This window comes from Emydura macquarii, unplaced genomic scaffold (genome assembly GCF_026122565.2).
Source record: "Emydura macquarii macquarii isolate MOO-44397 ecotype Brisbane River unplaced genomic scaffold, CSIRO-AGI_Emac_v2 contig_3671, whole genome shotgun sequence".
NCBI lineage: Eukaryota > Metazoa > Chordata > Testudines > Chelidae > Emydura > Emydura macquarii.
The window spans coordinates 6,895,132-6,915,945 of NW_027133808.1; the positions used below are offsets into that span (position 1 = coordinate 6,895,132).

Consider the following 20,814-nt stretch of genomic DNA (forward strand, 5'->3'; position numbering starts at 1 on the left):
ATTTTCAAGACAATCACAACACTCGTGGATTTTAGAAAAAATGGCTCTTACACAGAAAGCTTGGCTCCACTTTAACTATAATGTGGCAAGAGCTGCCCCATAATGCAGAAAAAAAATAAATTCAGGTTGCACTACAAGCGCCGTTTCCTTACTTTACACTATTCCTGGTGTAGATATTTGAAAACGCAAACTCACAGTAGCCCCCACAGTCAAGGTAGTTTAATCACACAACTGAAAACTTCTGAGGGATGGAATCAACTGCCCTCTTTGAGGAAATGTACTCAAGCTCTTCAGAAATGTCTGAAAATTCCTTATGCTCTCAGCACAGATACTCCCAAACAAATTTTAACTGCTTTTCCTTCCACATCACCAAGAAAACCTACAGAATCTGCCTCCCAAGCTTTCTTGGAAACAGCTTGTGGGCAGTTTACAGTTCAACAGCATCTCCCCATTCAAATTCACAATCATCATTATCTCCTCTTCTTCATGACTCAATTGGTCATTTTAAATGTTTCGGGTGTTCATTAGTAGATGAACTTGTAATAAAGCATTTATATTATATTTATTTGAATTTTATTATTTTTAAGTTACCTTTTGTTAGGCACCTAGAGGCTTTGGGATGTGGAATTCAATATAAATAAGAACTAATTACAAATGCCATTACCATGAACATTGACTATAATAGGAATAAATACAAAGATCAGTTAACAATCCACAAGGTTTAGATTTAAAACAATGAGCTTTGGCAGACATATAAATGTCATCTTCATTTGTTTTAAATATCTATTATCCATTTAAAACAATGGATGTCAAAGCTCCCCATTCCACCACATTTGATAGTTCTCTGTGACAACTCTTTTCCTTCCCTTAAAAGTTTGATATTCTGATTAAATTATTTCATATGACCAGAGCTCATTCGGGGGGGAGGGGGGGGGAAATAACTTGCTTTAGCACACTACTTTCTAAAAACTTAATTCACTTCATATTCTCCCTATGATTTACAGCATAATTTTGTCTGACATTAGTTAAACACTTCTCTAGAGAAGGCAGAGGCTGCATGTGAATTTGGAGGGAGGAGGGAGAGAAGGATAGAAAAAAAGAAGCAGTATTAGGGTAAAGGTCACAGGGAGTGAGCCTGAATAAGGCATGGATTAGAGACTTTGATCTATGTATTATGTAAAAATAAAATAGAGGATTCTTGGGCTGTATTTTCGCTTTGGAGTTCCCCTTCAAGGATAAGCTCCCCGACATGTCCCCCACCATCACCCCCCCCACCCAGCCGACCAAGGGAGGCTCCCCACACTCCAACAAGGTGGACAAGTAGCTGTTGGTCTATTTTTTTCTTTAGTTAAAAAACCTGGAACCCAGTAGGAACATTCCATTTTTGGTTCAGAATGCCTTTTCATTCTAACCCCCCATTTTCCCAGAAACTTAGTTTTGAGTCTAACATATTCTCAGTCCAAGATTATCTTAGCTTTTGAAAGTGAGAAGGAATTTTATTCATCAGGTTTAAAGTTATTCAACCATACAATGTGCCTTTTCACCAGCTAATGCACTTTTCATGCACTCTTTAAAAAATGTTTGTACTTCATCAGATAACTCAAACAGTTGTGCAATAAAAACTTCAGCACTGCAGTACTGGTTAAAGAGAACTATTTTCTTGCTTTAGTTGATTTCAAATGGAAATTTAACTTTGTCATGGCAAGTGCAGGAACATTACTAGAAAGCATTTGCTGATATAGCTAAACTGGCAAAGACTTCTAGTGGAGATTCAGTTTATACCAACAAAGGAGTTGTTCTGCTATGCCCTCGAATGACAAACTATGCAACAAAAATACCTTTTTTTGCCATTATAAACTGCATCTGTAACAGGGCTTTTGCTGGCATAGCTATGTCAGTTAGAAGTGTGATTTCTTTCACACTCCTAACCAACTATGCCAGCAAAATTTTTAAGCGCAGACAAGGCCTAAATCAATAGTCTAACTTTTGCACCATCTTAGAAAAACTTATGTGCACTGTACTTCTCTTAATTTAACTCAGGTTTGGAAGTACATGAAACAATGTGTGCGCATATGTATACACACATACCTTCTTTGTATACATGTGTATATACACACACAGAGTACAGCTGAAGGCTCTCCTTGTCTGCTTTCTATCTGCAACTTACAACTCCTATTTTTTCAATAAGTAAAGCAGTAATAGATTCCCCCACACCCCGTAGTGCCAGTTTTCTGATCCTACACATTCTGTACTTCAAATCAAGTGCAATACTTATCTCCTCATACTAAGGACTTGTCTTCACTACAAAATTTGAGTATGGCTTAACGTGGGTGTAAAAAAATCCATTTAAATGACACAGTCCTGACCATAATTTGACCTGGTCTACACTGAGCGTAGTGCACATTATCTCATAGTGCACATTATGTCAACTAACTGAATTCTTTACAAAAAATTAACTGTTTAAAAATCACAGCAATGTACACCAGCTCTGAGATTGTCTTCAATGTGTTATTTTAAACAAATTTCCATAGACATCAGCTTCACGTGGTGTTGTAGCAGTGTTGGTGCCAGAATATTAAGAGAGACAAGGTGGATTAGGTAGGATTTTTTATTGGACCAACTTCTGTTAGTGAGGGAGACAAGCTTTTGAGAAAAGCTGTCTCTTTAACATCAACCTGACATCTAGTCACTTAAAAAAAGTTAGTACTCACAAAGACTATGTTTGCCCCTAAATTCCCCCTGCCAATTGCAGTGGTTTTAGTAACGTTTTCAAAAATATTTTATGTTACATGAAAGACCCACACAAACAACAGGAAAATCTGCACAGGCAGTGGTGGACTCCTGCACCCATGTACAGTCAGTTGCAAGACTGGAAATAGCTGATATTTCACAAGAGGAAATTGTGGAATCAGTTGTACAAAGTGCTGTGAAATTCAGAGTAAAACTGAGAGACCTGCTCCCTCTAATTTTTCAACTTTGAATAGCAGTAAGTCATTTTGTTTGCAGAAAGTATGATTTTTCTTCAAGTTGAGAATTCCTTTACAGACAGCTCAAATGTGGCTGCAAAGGGAGTTTATAACTGGCTTTTGTGGCCTATATAGATCGAGACTAAGCCATAGTTCACCCAGTGTTTTAAGATCATGCCAATACTAGATGGGAGCTAGTTTTCCTGTCATAAGGGATCAGTAGATCAGTGGTTCTCAATCTTTAAGACTACTGCACCCCTTTCAGGAATCTGCTTTGTCTTACATACTGCAACTTTCACCTCACTTAAGAACTACTTGCTTACAAAATCAGACATAAAAACACAGAAGTGTCATGGCACACTATTACTGAAAAATTGCTTATTTTTGTATGCTTACCATATAATTATAAAATAAGTCAATTGGAATATAAATACTGTACTTACATTTCAGTCTAGAGAGCAGTATAAACAAGTCATCGTACAAAAGTTTCATTTGTACTGACTTCGCTAATGCTTTTTATGCAGCCTGTTGTAAAACCAGGCAAATATCTAGAGGAGTTGCCTTGACATCCCTCCCTGGAAGGCCCCTGATTGAGAGTCACGGGTGTAGATGGTGGATAGCACACAATTAACTCCAAGAGAAAGGGGGGAAGGGGACTGAAACGGAGAAGTGGATGAAGGCAGCCTGCTTTACAGTTAAACCAAATGTGTTGTCTGGTGTCAAAGCGGCACGTCCCGAGCGTCTCTCGGGGCGGCAGCTGTTTCCAGCCCACCAGCGCTAGAGGCGGGAGACCACGGGTGGGATTAGCGCAGAGCGAGCGAGTGAAACCCGCCGCCAGCGAGCCCGACGGGGACCGGACACCACACGGCCGGAGCCGAGAGGAAGGTCCCCCAGCAGCAGAGGCGCCTTTACTAGACGCCCCCGAAGCTCCCGCCTGCCGGGGGGGGTGTCCCGGGCACAGGGGGACTCGGGGCTGCCGGGGGCGCCCCCCCGAAGGCGGACAGGGCAGGAGGCGCGCCCCGGACACAGCAACGTTCCCCCGAGAGGGGGCGCCCGGGGGAGGGGGGAGGCGAGGCGAGGCCGGGCCGGGCCGGACCCGCCGCTCTGGCCGGGGGCTCCCGATACTTACACAGGCCGCTGGAGCCGGTGCTGGGGAACATGGTCCCCGGGGAGGGGGCGGGCGCCCGGGAGTCTCACGAGAAACCCCAGGAGGCCGGAGCCGGCCCGAGGCGCCTCGGCTGGACCCGGCCGGGGACGAGATGTAAGGCGGCCGGGATGGGCCATACGGGACCGGCGGCAGCAACGCCAGTGAATCCCCAGCGCCCCCTCCCGGGGACGCCGCCTCCCTGCAGGCCGGGGCCCGCGCGAGGTAGAGAGGGCGCGAGCCGTCGGCGCCCCAGGCTCAGTCTGTGTCTGCAGTGCCCTGCCCTGCCCTGCCTTGCTCTGCTCTGCCCTGCCCTGCCCGCCCCGCCGACAGCGGCTAGTGCTGTCGCTGAAACGCCCCTCTTCCCCCCCTGGGGCGTAGTTTCCCGTTACTAACCATTGGGTCAGTGACCTTCACCTGTCCTGTGCGGACACAGCACCCAGGTACCCTCTGGGGGCAGGTATTTCCACGTTGCTCTCCCTGATCTCATGCACGCCTCCGTGATAGCGCTAGAGCGGCATTTCGGGGAGGGGGAGGGATTTGAGGCTCATGCTGCTTTTTTAGAGGATCAGGCGAGTTGGCTGTGACTATTAGACAACAGACTTGTTCACTGACTGAGGCCCCCTTCGGCAAAGACTACACAGGTGCTTAACGTAATGCACTATGACTAGCCCTACTGGAGCCAAATTACATTTACCAGGATTAGAGCCTGAAGAGCGAAAGATATATTTACATATTGAATGTGCTACTGCTTTTATTAAACTTAAAAGGATAGTGGTTGGTACTTTATGGTATTTTAACAGTTGAAGTAAACTGTTCATGGTGTCTTCCTACTAACTTTGTTCTTGGGGGTTTCATAAATGAAAAAATGAAGGACACAATACCCTTTGTAATTTATCATATAATAATATGAAAGTTCGTTTTTAAACATCAGCTCCCCATGCATAAGAGCTGTTTTTGTCTCAATCTAAACTAAGTACAGTCCATCCAGGTACTATAGAGATAGTAGAGTGATCAGATAGCATGTGTGGAAAAATCAGGATGGAGGTGCGGGGGTAATAGGCATCTATATAAAACAAAGTCCCAAATATCGTGACTGTCCCTATAAAATCAGGACATCTGGTCACCTTAAGTGACCTTTGGCACCATACAAATGCCTGTAATAAATAGGAAATACTTAATAAAAACTGTACTTTAACATTCTGATAGTAGAACAATGGATAGTTTTTGTCTGTAATTACAATTATGCACACAAGTATACACTTGAATGCTGGACTTTATAGGGTATATCCAGACATCTTCTTTGTTTTAGTTTACTGACAGCAAAGCAGAATTGTACAAAAGTCCTGCACTCTGTCATCAAACACACTCAGTTATGTTCTGGTAGTCATGCTTCCCATTATAATCAATATATAAGATTGATAGGCCAAAGATTTTACTTGACAGCCTAATCACAGTATTGTTAGTAAGTGAGAAAAATGTTTCACAATTAGCTTTGAAAAATGAGAGGCTAAAGATAACACAGGCATATGTAGGAATCTTTCTGTTGTTGTTAGAGGCTGACTCACTAATGGACACAAATAATCTGATGAAGTTGTTTGCTAAATACATTGTAAAATGCTGTTGTCCTTATTTGTTTTGTTGCTGAATGTACTGGAATTAAGATGAAGTATATTGAAGAAATTATTTGATTTCAGCAGAATTTTTATTTGTATATCTGAGTATCTTTGGTACAGTGGATACTTTATGATCCCCAAAGCAGATTAAATACATCCTGAGGTTTAATTAGTTGCTGTTTCAACTGTTTTTGCAATCCTGCAACTGATTTGCAATATGGCAAGTATAGCATCCAGAAGAGCACAGGTTGCAGAAGGGAAAAGTTTGGAGGTGGTACCAGGACTTTGTTCTCTGTGCACATGGCTGAAACATTAGCTACAGTTACAGCATCTCTGCAAATAGTTCTCTTAATATAGAGCCAGTTTCTTTTTACAAGCATGGAGCTTTTTCTTTTTATTACCCAGCACATGGTACATAAAACAGGAGGGTTAATAGAGAATTATTTGACCTTTACATGTGCCTGAGAATTTTTCTCAGAATGCAATTAGTACTCACAGACACTGAAGAAACAAAAAAGAGATTTTTAAAATTTTGAAACTATTTCATAGCACTAGTAAATGACCAGATTATTAATATATGGGTTTGGGCTTTCCATAATAATGCTTGATGCACATTCTAAAAGAAAATATTTTCTTTAATTCTGTCTTTCTCAAGCTGTTTTTATTTCTCTGTAAGGAGATGCAATATAGAGGGATAGGAGGAACTTCAGTTTGGGACTTACAGTTCTGGTAGCAGAGATCTAATGCTCTTCTACTTTACAGGCTCAGTTTTGAAGGTTCCCCTAAAGTGAATGTTGCTCCTGCAAGGTGGGCATGTGGAGAGAAACTTTTCTTTCACCAGAAAACTTCTATGTATGGCAAGTGATTCTTAACATTCAGTTCAGGAGATAGATGAAGAATTTAAGCATATGTTTTGTTGAACAGGAATGGACATAAGCAAGTACGTAAGTGATTTGCTGATTAGGCCCCTATTTATTATAATCTACAATCAAAATGAAATAGAATTAATAATGGTGGCTGGCAAACTTCCACACACCATTCCAAACTCCTCCACAGTGGTCAATATTGCCATCTAAAAAGCTAGAGACTACCCAGGTATCATGAGCTGCCTCTTGACTTATGTATCATTATTTAAGGTTATTTTGTCATTCTTTAACCATATTACTGAATCTTTAAAATATGTTAGGGCACACATGAAAAAATGTATTTCTTAATTATTATGTCATCCTTTTTGGCTTTAAATCAGTAGGTACGAGAGGCACATTTTGTTTAAGAGAGAACTACGCACACATATGCTGTAAAATAATTCTTTGGATGATTTCCTTACAGAAATACAGTGAATACTCACTTATTTCACCTGGGACTGGAAGAGGATTATCTTCTGAGGGCTATATTTGTATAGTTAAAATGGCACAGTCCTCCTAGTGTGGCCAGAGTTATATTGGTGTAAAGGCGCTTTATACCAGCATAGGGAAGGGGAATAACTATACTGGTATGTCATCTTTATAGTGGTATAACTGTGTCCACTATAGGACTTTTGCCGCTCTAACTGTTTCAGAAGAAAAACCAAACCCTTATATCCCTAACCAACATAGTTATACAGGTAAAACTTTCAAGCATAGACCAGAACATAGAGGTAATTTAGCCTTTGCATGCAGATGCCATGATGATGGAAGACTATTAAAAAGCCTAGCTAGATAGTCTCTCTCTTGAGTCTTGTTGTGTTGTATGATCTAGTCATATGAATTAAGCAGCTATTTTACATTATTTAAATGTAAAGTATTGTCCACTTTGGAATTAAATTAGATGGCTGAAATTACTGGACTTAACACTTCTCTTGGAACTGATCCCAGAATAGGAAAGCTAGTACTTATCTGCTAAGCCACTCAGTACAAGCTTAAAGGGGTTTGACACTGTCCAAGTGTCAGTTTAAATTTCAGCATTTGTGTATTATATTTAGCTAGTGTGAACAATCTGGTATATTCAGAACAAACACATTCAAATTACCTTCTTCCCAAAAATGTAATTAGAAATTGTATTATTTGTTAGCCCTTTTCTAACATGGCTAGCTGAATATTTTCTAGCTTGTTTTTTCCTTATGCATGCAATGTTTTTGAACCAAGTGTAAATACTAAGGAATCTAAGCGCTAAGGGCCAGAACCTAGCTCTGCTATATCTCACAGAGGATAAAAAAAAAAGAGTAAAACAAAGTGGAAATGCCCCCAAAGGCTCTCTGTGCTAACATCAGATGATTAAAACGCTGCAGATGTGGGGGGGCATGGAACGCAGGTGAAAGCAGTGAGCAGTTGTCTTGAATCACGATTCCCTCCAATAACAGCAGATTTCTGAAAAGAAATCTGTGCCAGAGCTAATGCTGCAAAAAGCATTATCACCTCCCACTACAGTTTCAAACACTTATTCCCAGTTGGAAAAGGTGTGAGGGAGAGAGTAGGTACTGCACAACTATAGGGCAGAAACCCATGGTAACTCAGTTTGCTGCCATGAAGTTGTAGGAAAGCAGGGCAAAATACTAAAGGCAGGCTCTCTACATAGATGCCCCTGGTTCATTGGGTTGGAGTCAGGCTAAGAAAAAAAATTTTGATCACTTGTCCCCAGGTAGCTAAGTCTTCAAATTGTGTTACTCAGCAAGGAAATATATTTGTCTCCATGTCTGAGTTGCGGCATAATTCTCTGACAGAAATTGAATGGAAATATTATTGCTGCTATGATTGTCTAAAAGCAGAGATTCTCAGGTTCATGTTCAAACTAAAGCCCTAATGCAAATCTTAACAGTGATCTCATATGGTTTGTCAGCTATCTCAACAGATCAGCACATCTGACTGACACATATTCCAGGCATTTGGGACATTATTTTGCCTTATCAGTGAGCAGGTCAGTGTTAAGGTTTTGCATTAGAGTGCAAGTTTGATGCATTTGGGGTAGATACTGCTTTTAAGTGTCTGTTGGAGATGAAAGCCTTATGCAGAGCATTGGCATGTGTTTTCGACAGAGTTGTGGGCACCATGAATGGAGAAAAGTCTTTCCCCTTAACTTCTTATTTTCATGTCTTAAGGTTTCTGGGCAGAGGTGCTGTGTCCTGTCACAAACTTTACTGTCACTAAACATAGCTTTTGTTTGTTAATTTCCTAATATTTTTAAGAACGCTTTGGTATATCTCAGGTAATTCCCAACAGTCAGGGAGAAAAGGAGCTGTACCTGCCTGGGAATCAGAGGGAGAAACTATGCTGCTGAAGCTACTCTTGACTTATATCAACCCTCCTGAAGTGTGTGAAAGGCTGTGACCTGCCTCGGTAAATTCTTTTGTGTCTATAAATTTTATCACCATTTAAAACAAGAGCACTAAGAACAACACTCCAGGTTTAGCAGTGACAACATAACTTGTCAGCTGGAGGGAACATCAGTGAAGGAGTTTGTATCATCACTCACTTCCTGAAACACTCTGTAGTTTCTCATGGACTTCGAGAAATTGGATACAGCCAGGAGCAGCTGCAGCTTGCCTGCTTTACACCAGCAGGTCTGCCTATGTGCTCACCTTCCTCTGAGCCCCTCCAACCCTCTCTATATAAGTATACCTCTCAACATGCCAGTGTGGGCCAGGACACCTGCAAGTGTGATGGCCACCACGTTGGCCAGCACCAAGGATTGAAGCTATGATTTCCAAAGCTAAAAGTCTTTATAGCTGGTGCGAAAGAGTCCAGGTCTCAAGCAGAGAGCTAATGCAGACTTATATCCTCTGTGGATTGGGTACAAAGGGGGACACGGTTACACAAGCAAAATGTGTGACAACTGACTGAAATGTGTATTTTGGTGTTTCACACCATACGTTACAGATTTCTCATAGTTTTTATGTAAAAACCTGTTTTAAAGTTATCTTCTCACTATACAAATCATATGCAACTATACTGTCTTCCCACATAGATCAGCAGCAAGATTTGAACACTTTAACTTCAGATCTTTAGCTTAGATTTTTACTATTTTTGAGGTACAGAAATATTCAGTAGGCCCGTTGTAGACTAGCCACTGGAGGAGGATTTGATGCTCTAGTGAGTTATACAGCTATTTACTAGTCAATATCAGTGACAGGAATCCTGGACACTATTCCTGGCTCTGGGTGAGGAGGGTGGTTTTATAGTGATTAGAGTGTGGAGCAGTGGAAAACATTGGGGCTTGACACGTTAGAGACTTGGGTTCCGAGTCTGCAGTGTCTATGAATAAAGTCTCTGCTACTTTATTTAAAAAAGGGGGAAAATATTCATCATCTCTTTCCTTCCCATCTCCTGTGTTGGGGTTCATGGCTGTATTCAATAATAAGGGTAGTGAATTACATTGGAATTTAAATAGCACTTGGAACATGTCAGACTTGAACTCCAGGTCTCCTCTTTCCAGGCTCTGGGAGAGCTTTCTGTCTCTCTGCCTCCCCCAGAAGTGAGTGATACTTTCTCACAGCAGCAGATTTGTCACCAAATTAAAATCGGTGCGTTCAGTTTGAAGTGACAAATGATTGAAATGTGAGATGTATATTTTGGTGTTTTGCACCATAAGTTACAAGTTTATCATCATTTTTAAGTACAAAACCTCTTTTAAAGTGTTCCATTATAGCTAAAAATACTTTATAGACACTCCAATTGTATAACTGATATAGTAGAAATCAAAACCTGAGGAATAACACTATGGCCAAAGGACATGCCCCAGGGTGTTTAAGTTTCTTGAAAAAGTGGTACAATTAAAGTGAGATAATTCAGTGAAAAAAATTGCCAAAAGGGCTGATTTTTCAACTCTTATTACTGTTTCTGTATCATTTCATTTTACATCATACCACCATGAAATATTCAAATAGCGCTCAAAGTTTATAGTTTATGTTTTGGCTTGTTTTTTTATTTTATTCCTATTTCCCCTTCCATCCAATAGAAAATAGCATGGTAGGGCTGGAAAGCATTTACACTTGGGCCATTTACTCATATCTACATTAAGTCATGAAGGTGATTTTCTGCATACATATATGTGGGCTTGATTTAAAGTGAATTGGGGAAATACCCACTTTCTGCCACAGCAGTTCTACAGAACAATGAGAACAATATTTCCATCAAAAGCAATATGTTCTGAAAGATAAGTGGCCATATAGTTAAAAGCTTTGGCAAAGCTGCATGTGCATGTGTCTTTTGTTGGGGATCTGATGGAATTTCAGTGTACTTTTAGGGGCAACTGCTGTTGAAGGGCACTCTCATCTTCCTCTTCACTTAATATGTGTGCAAAATGATGTAGCAAGTTGTCAGCTTGTACATTGCTATAGTGGATTGTAGCCGGGAGGGTGTGGTCTCCCTCCCTCTGAGATTGACACTGTGGGAGGTCCATCCACCCCCTGGTGGGTGGAAGCCGGAAGTCCACGCCCACCAGACTGGAAGCAGAGGGGCAGGACAGGAACTGGAAATATGAGAGGCAGGCCTGGTACCTCAGTTGAGAGCAGATACTGAGGGAGACAGACATCTCCTGCCAGTCCCTGAGCCACCAGAGATGCCTGCCATTCCAGCTATGATCCTGTACTACCAGAATCGCTAGAGATGGCCACCACTGTGGAACTGCTGGGGTTACCACTGGCTGTGTACCCTGAGGAGGCAGAGGATGGCCCTGGGACTCAGGTAGGGTAGGAGTAGGAAGTAGCCCAGGGATAGCCAACCATGATCTGGCTGTGCTTGTCCTGAAGCACTAGTCAGCATGTTTCAGCTGGAGCCCCACTGAACCAGGGGTGAAGCACTTCACCACTGTCAGGGTGCTGGGTTGGGATGCAGTAGAGTTGGGTGGGCCTGTGTCCCCTTGCCTCTGTCACGCCACCCCTGGTATGGCAGACACCCCCAGTGGGCCAGGAGGCCTTTATCCCCGCTCATCCTTAGGCTCATGTGATGCCTAAGTTTTAAAACCGCATGAATGGTGATTGCTGTAGCCAGATTCTGGCATCCCAATGGCAGCATCAAGCATTAGATTTGATTTTTCTGCAGCTTTGCCTCTAAAGACCTGTAAATATTTACTTCTTCAAATTTGCCATCTCTAAGGGTAAGTTTTCAGACATAAGGGCCAGGATTGTCAGGGAGTCGTGGAAAAAAAAAGGAAGTGATTTTTCTAATTAAGGACTGAATCATAATGCATACGCACAAGGGGGGCAAATTAAGGTGCCACTGGAAACCTTAACTTTGGCATTTCCTCACTTACAGGTGTTTGACTTTGCAGCATTAGCATTCTTTTAACAGTTTTTTAATGTAATATATATGTTAATATCTAAATTAAATGTGTCTAGAGGACTGAAGGCCTCATTCTTCTGAGAAGCACTGGAAAACTTACTACTTTGGCTGCTCTTTGTTGAGTAGCTGAGTTACTGCATTTTAAATCCACTGTGTGTAAGGACATTCATTTTACTACACAAAAAATTGAAAGACAGGGATACATTGCAATCATCTATAAAATAGTAGAAATTCAAACGTTGCATGTAAAAGACCCAAAGAAAGAATTAATTAGCAGGGCAAAGCATTATGTTTATTAACACATAACATACCATACTTTTCTAATGTGTACTTTTTAGGTATGAAGAGAACAACTCCAGCCTCTCATTAGTGATTAGAGACTAGCAATCTATCATGGACTGAATTTATTCCCATTGATAGCTTCATGATTTAGCATCGGTGTCAAATTACCAGATGTCAGATTACCAGTGACATTAGAAAATTGAGGCGTACAAGTAATTTGTATAGTTTAGAGTTTGATGTGTATTAAAAGTTAATTTTATGCTTGGTAGATTTTTTTGTATCTTCCTATATTCTGTGAGGTTTTTGTTTATTTGTTCTAATAGCTGACCATATACAGAATAACTTTCCATGAAAGCACACCTTTAATTCTTCTCCCCCTTAATCTATATAATAAGATTCCAGGATTATCACTCTGTAGTCTAGAGTGCCTATACAGTCAGTGTGAAGCAATGAAAACAGCTACAAGCATGATTGAGAACTCTTTTTGTTTAGAATATCTTCAGGTTCAATCATCTCTGAGACGGTGAACAGCTACAGTATGGCATTTATCTATGCCATACTAACGGTCCTAAACCATTGTGATATCAAAGGGTAATTGATCAATTCCACAGTTAATTTTTATGCAATTTCATTGGTTGTATGTGGGAGACTGCACAGATCATAGATGGGTTGTTCCCCATGTCCACTGAAGGCAGGACAAGAAATAATGGGCAAGCAAGGGAGATTTCGGTTATATGTTAGGAAAAACTTTCTAACTATAAGGATAGTTAAACACTGGAACAGTTATCTAGGCAGTTGTGGAATCCCTGTCATTGGAGGTTTTTAAGAATAGGTTAAATAAGCACCTGCAGTTCTTTTCAGCTCTACATTTTTATGATTTTTACGCATCAGTTAGAAGTGACAGAGGAGGAGAAAGACCTGGGTGTATTGGTTGATCACAGGATGACTGAGCTGCCAATGTGATGTGGTCATGAAAAAAACTAATGTGGTCCTTGGATGCATCAAATGAGGTATTTCCAGTAGAGATAGGGAGGTGTTAGTACCATTATACAAAGTGCTGGGAGACCTCATCTGGGATGCTGTGTGCAGTTCTGATCTCCCATGTTTAAGAAAGATGAACTCAAACTGGAACAGGTGCAGAGAAGAGCCACTAGGATGATCCGAGGAATGGAAAACCTGCCTTATGAGAAGAGACTCAAAGAGCTTGGCTTGTTTAGCTTAACCAAAAGAAGGTTCAGGGGAGATATGATTGCTCTCTATAAATACATCAGAGGGATAAATACCAAGGAGGGAGAGGCATTATTTAAGTTGTTCCAATGTGGACACAAGAACTAATGGATATAACTGGCCATCAGGAAGTTTAGACTTGAAATTAGATGCAGGTTTCTAACCGTCAGAAGAGTGAAGTTCTGGAATAGCCTTCCAAGGAGTGCAGTGGGGGCAGAAACCTAGCTGGCTTCAAAACTGAGCTTGATAAATTTATGGAGGGGGTGGAATGATGGGACAGCCTAATTTGGCAATTGACTGATCTTTGACTACTGTTGGCAGATATGCCAGTGGCCTGTGAAGGGATGTTAGATGGGGTGGGTTATGAATTATTACAGAGAATTCTTCCTTGGGTGTCTGGCTGGTGAGTCTTGCCCACATGCTCAGGGTTTAACTGATCACCATATTTGGGGTCAGGAAGGAATTTTCTCCCAGGGCAGATTGGCAAAGGCTCTGCAGATTTTTCGCCTTCCTCTGTAGCATGTAGCAGTTCATTTGCTGGTTGATTCTCTGTACCTTAAAGTCTTTAAACCATGATTTGGGGATTTTAATAACTCAGTCATAGGTCAGGGGTCTATTACAGGTGTGGGTGGGTGAGATTCTGTGGCCTGCATTGTGCAGGAGGTCAGACTAAATGATCATATTGGTCCCTTCTGACCTTAGAGCCTATGAGTCTGAGTCTATGATTAATGTTGCACAGTTTAAAAAAATAAATCAGGAAATAAATTAAGACTCCCAAAACAAATAAATGTATGTATATATTTTCTATTCCTCTTTTTCTTGTTCAACATATAGCATTATTCATCATATATATTATTGATTTGTTTTAAATATATACAGGGCTTTGTAAATTCTGTGGTTACAAAATCATTGACAGAGTTTCCCTTTCTTAGGCCAGCTGCTGCAGCAATCATCATGACATGAGCCACAGATTTTACTTATTTATGTATTGTGGGTGAAGGTCATTTTCTTGAGTATATTTTTTTTTTGGATACAGTACACTGCTGTTATAGGCTCCTTGCTGCCTCTCTATTCTATCTGGTTTCCTGTCTCCCCAACACAAGGGGGAATTCCAGCTATTTTCAGTGGCTGTACTCATGAGGAAGCAAGTTTAACAGCTGAGCCATGAGAAGGAATTTCCCAGGAAGCTAGACCAGGACTGCTGAAACTTCAGGCTGGAATCATCTTCAAATTAAAAAATAATCAGTCTGGAACATAAATTTACCAAGAGTTGTTTGTATGCCCTCTGTAACCTATCTGAATCCTCTTGACTAATGATTATTCTCTTCTACTTTCCGCTTCTACGTGCTTCCTACCAATTTGGAGTAGATAGATGAATGAATGAAGGGACAGCGATCCTAGAATTTTCAGCCAAGGCTCTCCTATATGACCCTACAGCAAATGGGAAGTTAGACAGCAGACTGAAATGCATAGAAAAACATCCAAACTTAGAGGGTTTTCATTAATATTCAAATAAGTATATAAAATTCAATACAATTCCTCTGCACTGGTGCATCATATCAGTCAGAGGTCTTACCACAAAACTTAATTTGTATAGCATGAAGTACTTGGTGCCCTGAATATACATAAAAGAACACAGAACTTGCAGTGTGGTAGAATGAAAGTTATTGGGCTTTAATTTTTCTGTTTCCTGACTCTTTTTAAACAGTGCATCCTTGAGGTTGCATTCATTTTTTGTGTGGGGGCATTTAATATAAATTGAGGTTAGAAAATATTGCTGCATATAAACATCATCCCTAGTTCATTTGGTGCTTATTAGTTTTCTTTCATCTCTATAATATATTAAACTAGTATGTTTTCAAGTAAATGAAAGAGAAAATAGTCTATTTACTGCAGCAAAGTCAATAAACTCATCTGTACTTACTGGCAATATATTGTGGTATTTGTTCAACTAGTAAATCCATATTGACTATTGAAGTTGTATTTTATAGCATGTTAACTGTAAATATAGAGTTGATAGTTATCTTTCTATGTATTTATCAATTGTAGTAGTGGACATATTTTTATTAGATGGCTTTTTTAAAAGATGTCTGAGTTAATAAGCTGCGCACAGAACTTTTTATAGACTTTCATCTGGCCTGTGATTCAGTGCACCAAGCAAGTTTGTGGGATCTGATGAGGTGACTTGGCATCCCTAGGAAGATAGTGTCATTGATAGAAGAGCTCTATAATGGAACAGAAAGCCATGTTTGAGTTAATAGGAAACCAGGCTGTGTATCTACCATCTCCACAGTTTGGCAAGGCTGCACTATGTCACCACTATTGTTCAATAGCTGCATTGATTGGTTCATGGATAATCTTGAGCAATCAGATATCCGTGGTGTTGAGCTGAACACTAATCTGCTTCAAGATCTCAAATACACCCATGTCATTATCTTGTTGCCTCAGTTTAGTGAATTGCTGTAGTTGATGGCCAGTCTGATTGGACAAGAAGTGCAGCATGCATTAGTCTAGTTATTAATCCAAGTAAAACTAAACCTCTGGCCATTACCATCAAGCAGGCTCCAGCTTCAGATTACAACCAGCTCCATATTAACTCGTCCAGCAGGACATTGATAGCTTCTACCTGCTCAAATACTTGGGAAGCATCATAGACAGTGCTGGAGGATGCTCAAAAGATTTGGATGCTTGTAAAGCAGCATCTGCTGCCATGTTGCGGGCCCTTCAGCAGCCTTTGTGGGGATGTTGTGACATCAAGGTTGCTACAGAACTGGATCTGTAGAACCGCCCTTATACCTACAATATACGGTAGTGAAACATGGACTCTGAGGAAGGCTGAAGAGCAATACATTGAAGTTTTTTTTTTATTCTCATTGTCTTCATCAACTGCTCCATATTAATTGGTAGCATAAGATTGAAAAACGAGGATATTTGTAGCCAAACCCCGCAACCACCCCCAGCTGCACTGGTTTGGTTTTGGTGGCTTTCTTGATAAGGACATATTAGGATGGAAGACCAACAACTTACGAAGTGTGTTTACCAAGGAATGTCACTGCATAGCCCGTGATCAAGTGGTCAGCAAAAGCTTCAGTAGCACAGTGAAATCACCAGTGATGGACAAACTAAATGTCCAATTAGACCACCTTAAGGACAATACTAGAGATCAATCTGGGTGGCGCTTGATCTGCAAGGAGGCATGTCCCTTTGGATTTGCCATTATGATTGTTATATTTTGATTCATTTTAAATGTGAAAGTTTACAAGAGTAAATATTTCCATTCATTTCCCTATGGTTTTGCTAAAAGAGTTAAATGCAGTTAGTCTTTCCCCAATGGTATGTATTGGTATTACAAAAACTAATGACTTGGACACACACATTCATGTAAGAAACTGATTAATTTAATTATCTACTAAAGGTTAGTGAGAGACTATTTATTTCTTGATATACAGAGAAAATTCAGCTTTTAGGCTGGATATACTGTATCAGTGTCTTTTGGCTATATACGCTTATGTTGTTGGGCAAAAGGCAAACTGCCCTGGTTTACTATACCACAATCATATGTTACATAAAGTATGGTTGTTTCATCCATTTCCAGATAAGTTTTTATCACCTCAAGCCCACAAAGGAAACAGGTAAGGAGTGTGCCCTGAAAAGGACCAAATTTTTCCATACAATTCGGGGAAAACATTAAGGAAATTAAGTTATTAAGCAGAGGGGGCATTAAAGTGTAACAGAAGTAAAAATATGTAGTTTCTGCCCTGTTGGACATTCTTATACAGCAGTGTAGACCTATCAGTACATCACTGGGAAAAGTGTCAAACAAATAATAGCACCGCTACCCAAAGATGTCAGGGCCTGAGCCAAAGCCAACTGAAGTTAGTAGAGAGATTACCATTGACATCTGTGGGCTTTGGAACAGTATCCAAAGTTAGCATAATACAGAACAAACAGATGGGATGCAGTCATTGTAGCCGGAATGATTCATGGAACAGATGGTTCCACAGTAGTTTTTTGAAGGAGGAGAGGGAGGATGCTTAGTGAACATTAGGTAGGAGACTGTGCTTGTTCCAAGTATACAGTAATGAAATTAAAGACGGTGTAGAGTCAGAAATAGGAAAAGAGACAAAGGGAGTAGTCATGCAGGAAGACTGGGTGGAATGTAGGGAAACATGTTGGGGAGAGTGGAGGAGGAGATGAGGGAAAAGATATAGGAAGGGTGGAGTTGTGCAAATTGTCACGTCTTGAATGTGATGCAGTTAAAAGAGGAAGTAGGCATGGCTACAGTAGTGGGTGAGCAAGATGATATTAATGGAATCAGGCCCAGTTGGACTGTGCACCACAGAATGAAGAGTTAGATATCGGAGGATTCATTAGTCACTTGAAGATAAATTAACAGTGTCTACTGGTGTAATGTAAAATTAAAAGGCTTGATTCTCTTCTAACACTAGTGAGAGTTCAGACTCAAGCCCAAAATATATAAAGAATCAGTTGCTCAAAGATTGACAGCTCTAGAGAAAGAAGTCCTTTATCCACAGAACAGGTACAGACAAGCAGTAACAGAGTAGTGCATGCTTCCCTACCCTGAAAGTAATTTGGCTATGTTGCAGTGTTGCAAACTTTTGCAATTTTATTGCAGGATTCAAGATGTTTGGTGTCTTCTTTAAAGCCCCAGCTGCTGGCATCGAGAGATTGTATGAGTATCTTTTTCATTTTTAAGAATAAAGTATCTAGCCCTGGTTGCAGAGAAAAGCTTGAAAAATATGACCTAAGTACAACTGAAAAGTTCAGAACCAGAAAGAAAATAAAAAGAATCCCAAAATGGTTCATTTACAAAATCATGATTTTTTAAGCCAATTTGGGGGAGCCTGACTCATGATTTTTGAACACATGGTGTTTGCAATACTGTGTTGGACCTGACTCCACTGCCCTGCACCTTGTGTAATCACTTACACTAGCAAAGTAAGTGCAAAAAACACTCCCATTCAGATTTAGTAACATTTTATACTTACTATGCAATAGTACAAATTGTCTATATAAGATGCAGAGCAATAGAAAAATAATGAGTCTTATTGCATCTTAGTGATCTCCTTGGGACTGTTAACCTTAAGAATCAGCCAGCCAACAGTGTGGTTGTCAGTGGAGTTTAGGACAGGTCAGAACGTGGCTGGTAATTGAGAGAAATCAGAACAGTGTTATGCAATTGTGCCTTCAGGTAGGTTAAGCCCTATTATTCTCACAGCTGTGCCCACAGGTCTTCCTTTGGCACTGTTCTAGACAAAAGAAGATGACACCATCTTCTCTGTATCCATAAGTAATATCTAGGCTATTTGTATTTTTCCCAGCCTCCCCAAAGAGGACAGAGATAAGATCCTTTTAAAAGCATCACCAATTAAGTTAATCAGGCCAGTCCACACAATATTTAATTCAGGTTGGATAGAACCAAAGAGTTAATTATTAGACATTTACAAAAGAGAAGACAGAAAATAAATTATATACCTGAAATGGTGAGCAGACTTCAGTCACATAGATAACTTTTCTCAGCTTCCTAAGAGCCTTCATGATGGTTAAGAAAGATTGCTTTAGACCCATGTATTCTCTCTCAGCCTATCAACTTTATCTTCAGAGTGATAGGTCTATAGGAAAAAATTCTGAGCCAGAGCCTCACATGGTTTAAGTCAGCATATCTCCATTAAGTTCATCGGAAATATACCAGTTTGCACCAACTAAGAAACTGGCCTTCTGCCTCCAAAAACAAACTACAGATATAGCTTCCTCTTATATAAAGCATTTCATTTATAAAATGCATGAGTTTCTTACAGTTATGTCAGAGCATGTTTTATTTAAGCAAGCTATCCTCCTGGATGAGTATAAACAAACTATAATTTCCTCTCTCTTAATTCACCTCCTGAGTTATAGCCATATTTATGTTCAGCTCATGTGTGTTATTTTGTTATCCCTGTCCACTTGGACAAACAAATCTTCATTAATATTGTTCATTATATTGTCGTCTAGGTTACATAAGAACTTAGTTAACACCTTTTTTAGAGCAGACTTCATGAACGTGAGATAAAAAGCTCCCTTGTAAAGCACAAGCAGCTGATGTAGCGAAGGAACAATGGGCTAAGAGAAATAGAATCCGTTCATAAATAAAAATATAGAAACGGTTAAAGGTGATATGTAATTACATGTTCGGCAGGCAAGCTCATCTTCAGGAAGGTGCACAAGGTTGAGAATGAGGAAGTTGTGTGTGGTAATCCTGGCTCCACCAATGACTCATTGTGTGGCTACGGGCAAGTCATTACACCTCTGCTTCAGCAGAGGGTAAGAACACTTACTTACTTCACAGGGGAGTTGTAAGGATACATTAATTAATTAATATACGTGCAGTGCTTTGAGGATGTAGGTGCTTATGTATATTACCTGGGACAGGTGTAATCAAAAATACATATGTGCTTACAGCATTCAAGTAAATATTTCCCCATGACTTCTTTGTATGTAGGTGGTGGTAGTAAGAAAACCAGCGTTCTTTAGTGTGTTGGTGGTCACTCTTTGAAAGTTTAAACAAACTTCATTTTTGTTCTTTAAAATTATTTGAGAGTTTAAAAAGTAGATTGCAAACTGCATATATTTTTAATGCAATTGAGGAGATAGCACATTAAGGTGAATAGGAACAGTCCACTGCCAAAAGGATGTTGATGGCACAAATCAGAGTTTGTCTTAACTGACAAGGATCAAGAACCTCACTCAGTCATCAAAAAGCAGACAAGTCTCAGCGACAAACGAGTATCAGTCCTTTTATTGTGTTATTACACTAGAATTCCATTCAAAAACAATCTTTATAAGAATTTAAGTCATATGAATGCATTTATTTTGTAGAATCTCTCCATCCCCCAACAATGCACACAGAAGAGATATAAAGGTGGAGGAATCGCAGAGGAAGGTGAAGTGGAGGTTGACCAAGTATTCTAGCCATGTAATTGTAAGGGAAGATGGAAATTCCTGAAATCCAAAAATAACTGTTTCAGGGAAGTTTAAAGGACAAAGGCCACAGATGCATTTAGAGAGAAAAGAAAGATTCCCTCAGTCTTCACAGACTACTTCAACCATCAAACCTGCTAGTGAGAGAGACAAACCATCAAAATGTTTAACAAACAGTCAAAATGTGTGTTCGAGTGCTTGTTCATGTCCATTCCCAATTTAGGTGTGTTTGCACGCCACATGCTCCAGTGCCAGAAATTTTTTTCCCCCTAGTGGTACATGTAGAGGACAGTTCTAGCACCCCCCTGCAGCAGTGCTCACATGTGCCCACATATAGGCGCTGTCAG

At 40.2% G+C, this 20,814-nt stretch overlaps 1 protein-coding gene across 1 annotated transcript in view; it reads right to left on the reverse strand.

The window, feature by feature from the left end:
- UBAC2 (UBA domain containing 2) overlaps positions 1 to 4,244 on the reverse strand; it is a 154,175-nt gene extending 149,931 nt beyond the window's left edge. Inside the window, exon 1 of the mRNA XM_067536923.1 lies at positions 4,096 to 4,244. Within this exon, the coding sequence (XP_067393024.1) occupies positions 4,096 to 4,126 (31 nt within the window). The 5' untranslated portion in view covers positions 4,127 to 4,244. The remainder of the gene's footprint in view (positions 1 to 4,095) is intronic.
- Positions 4,245 to 20,814: the final 16,570 nt, after the last annotated feature.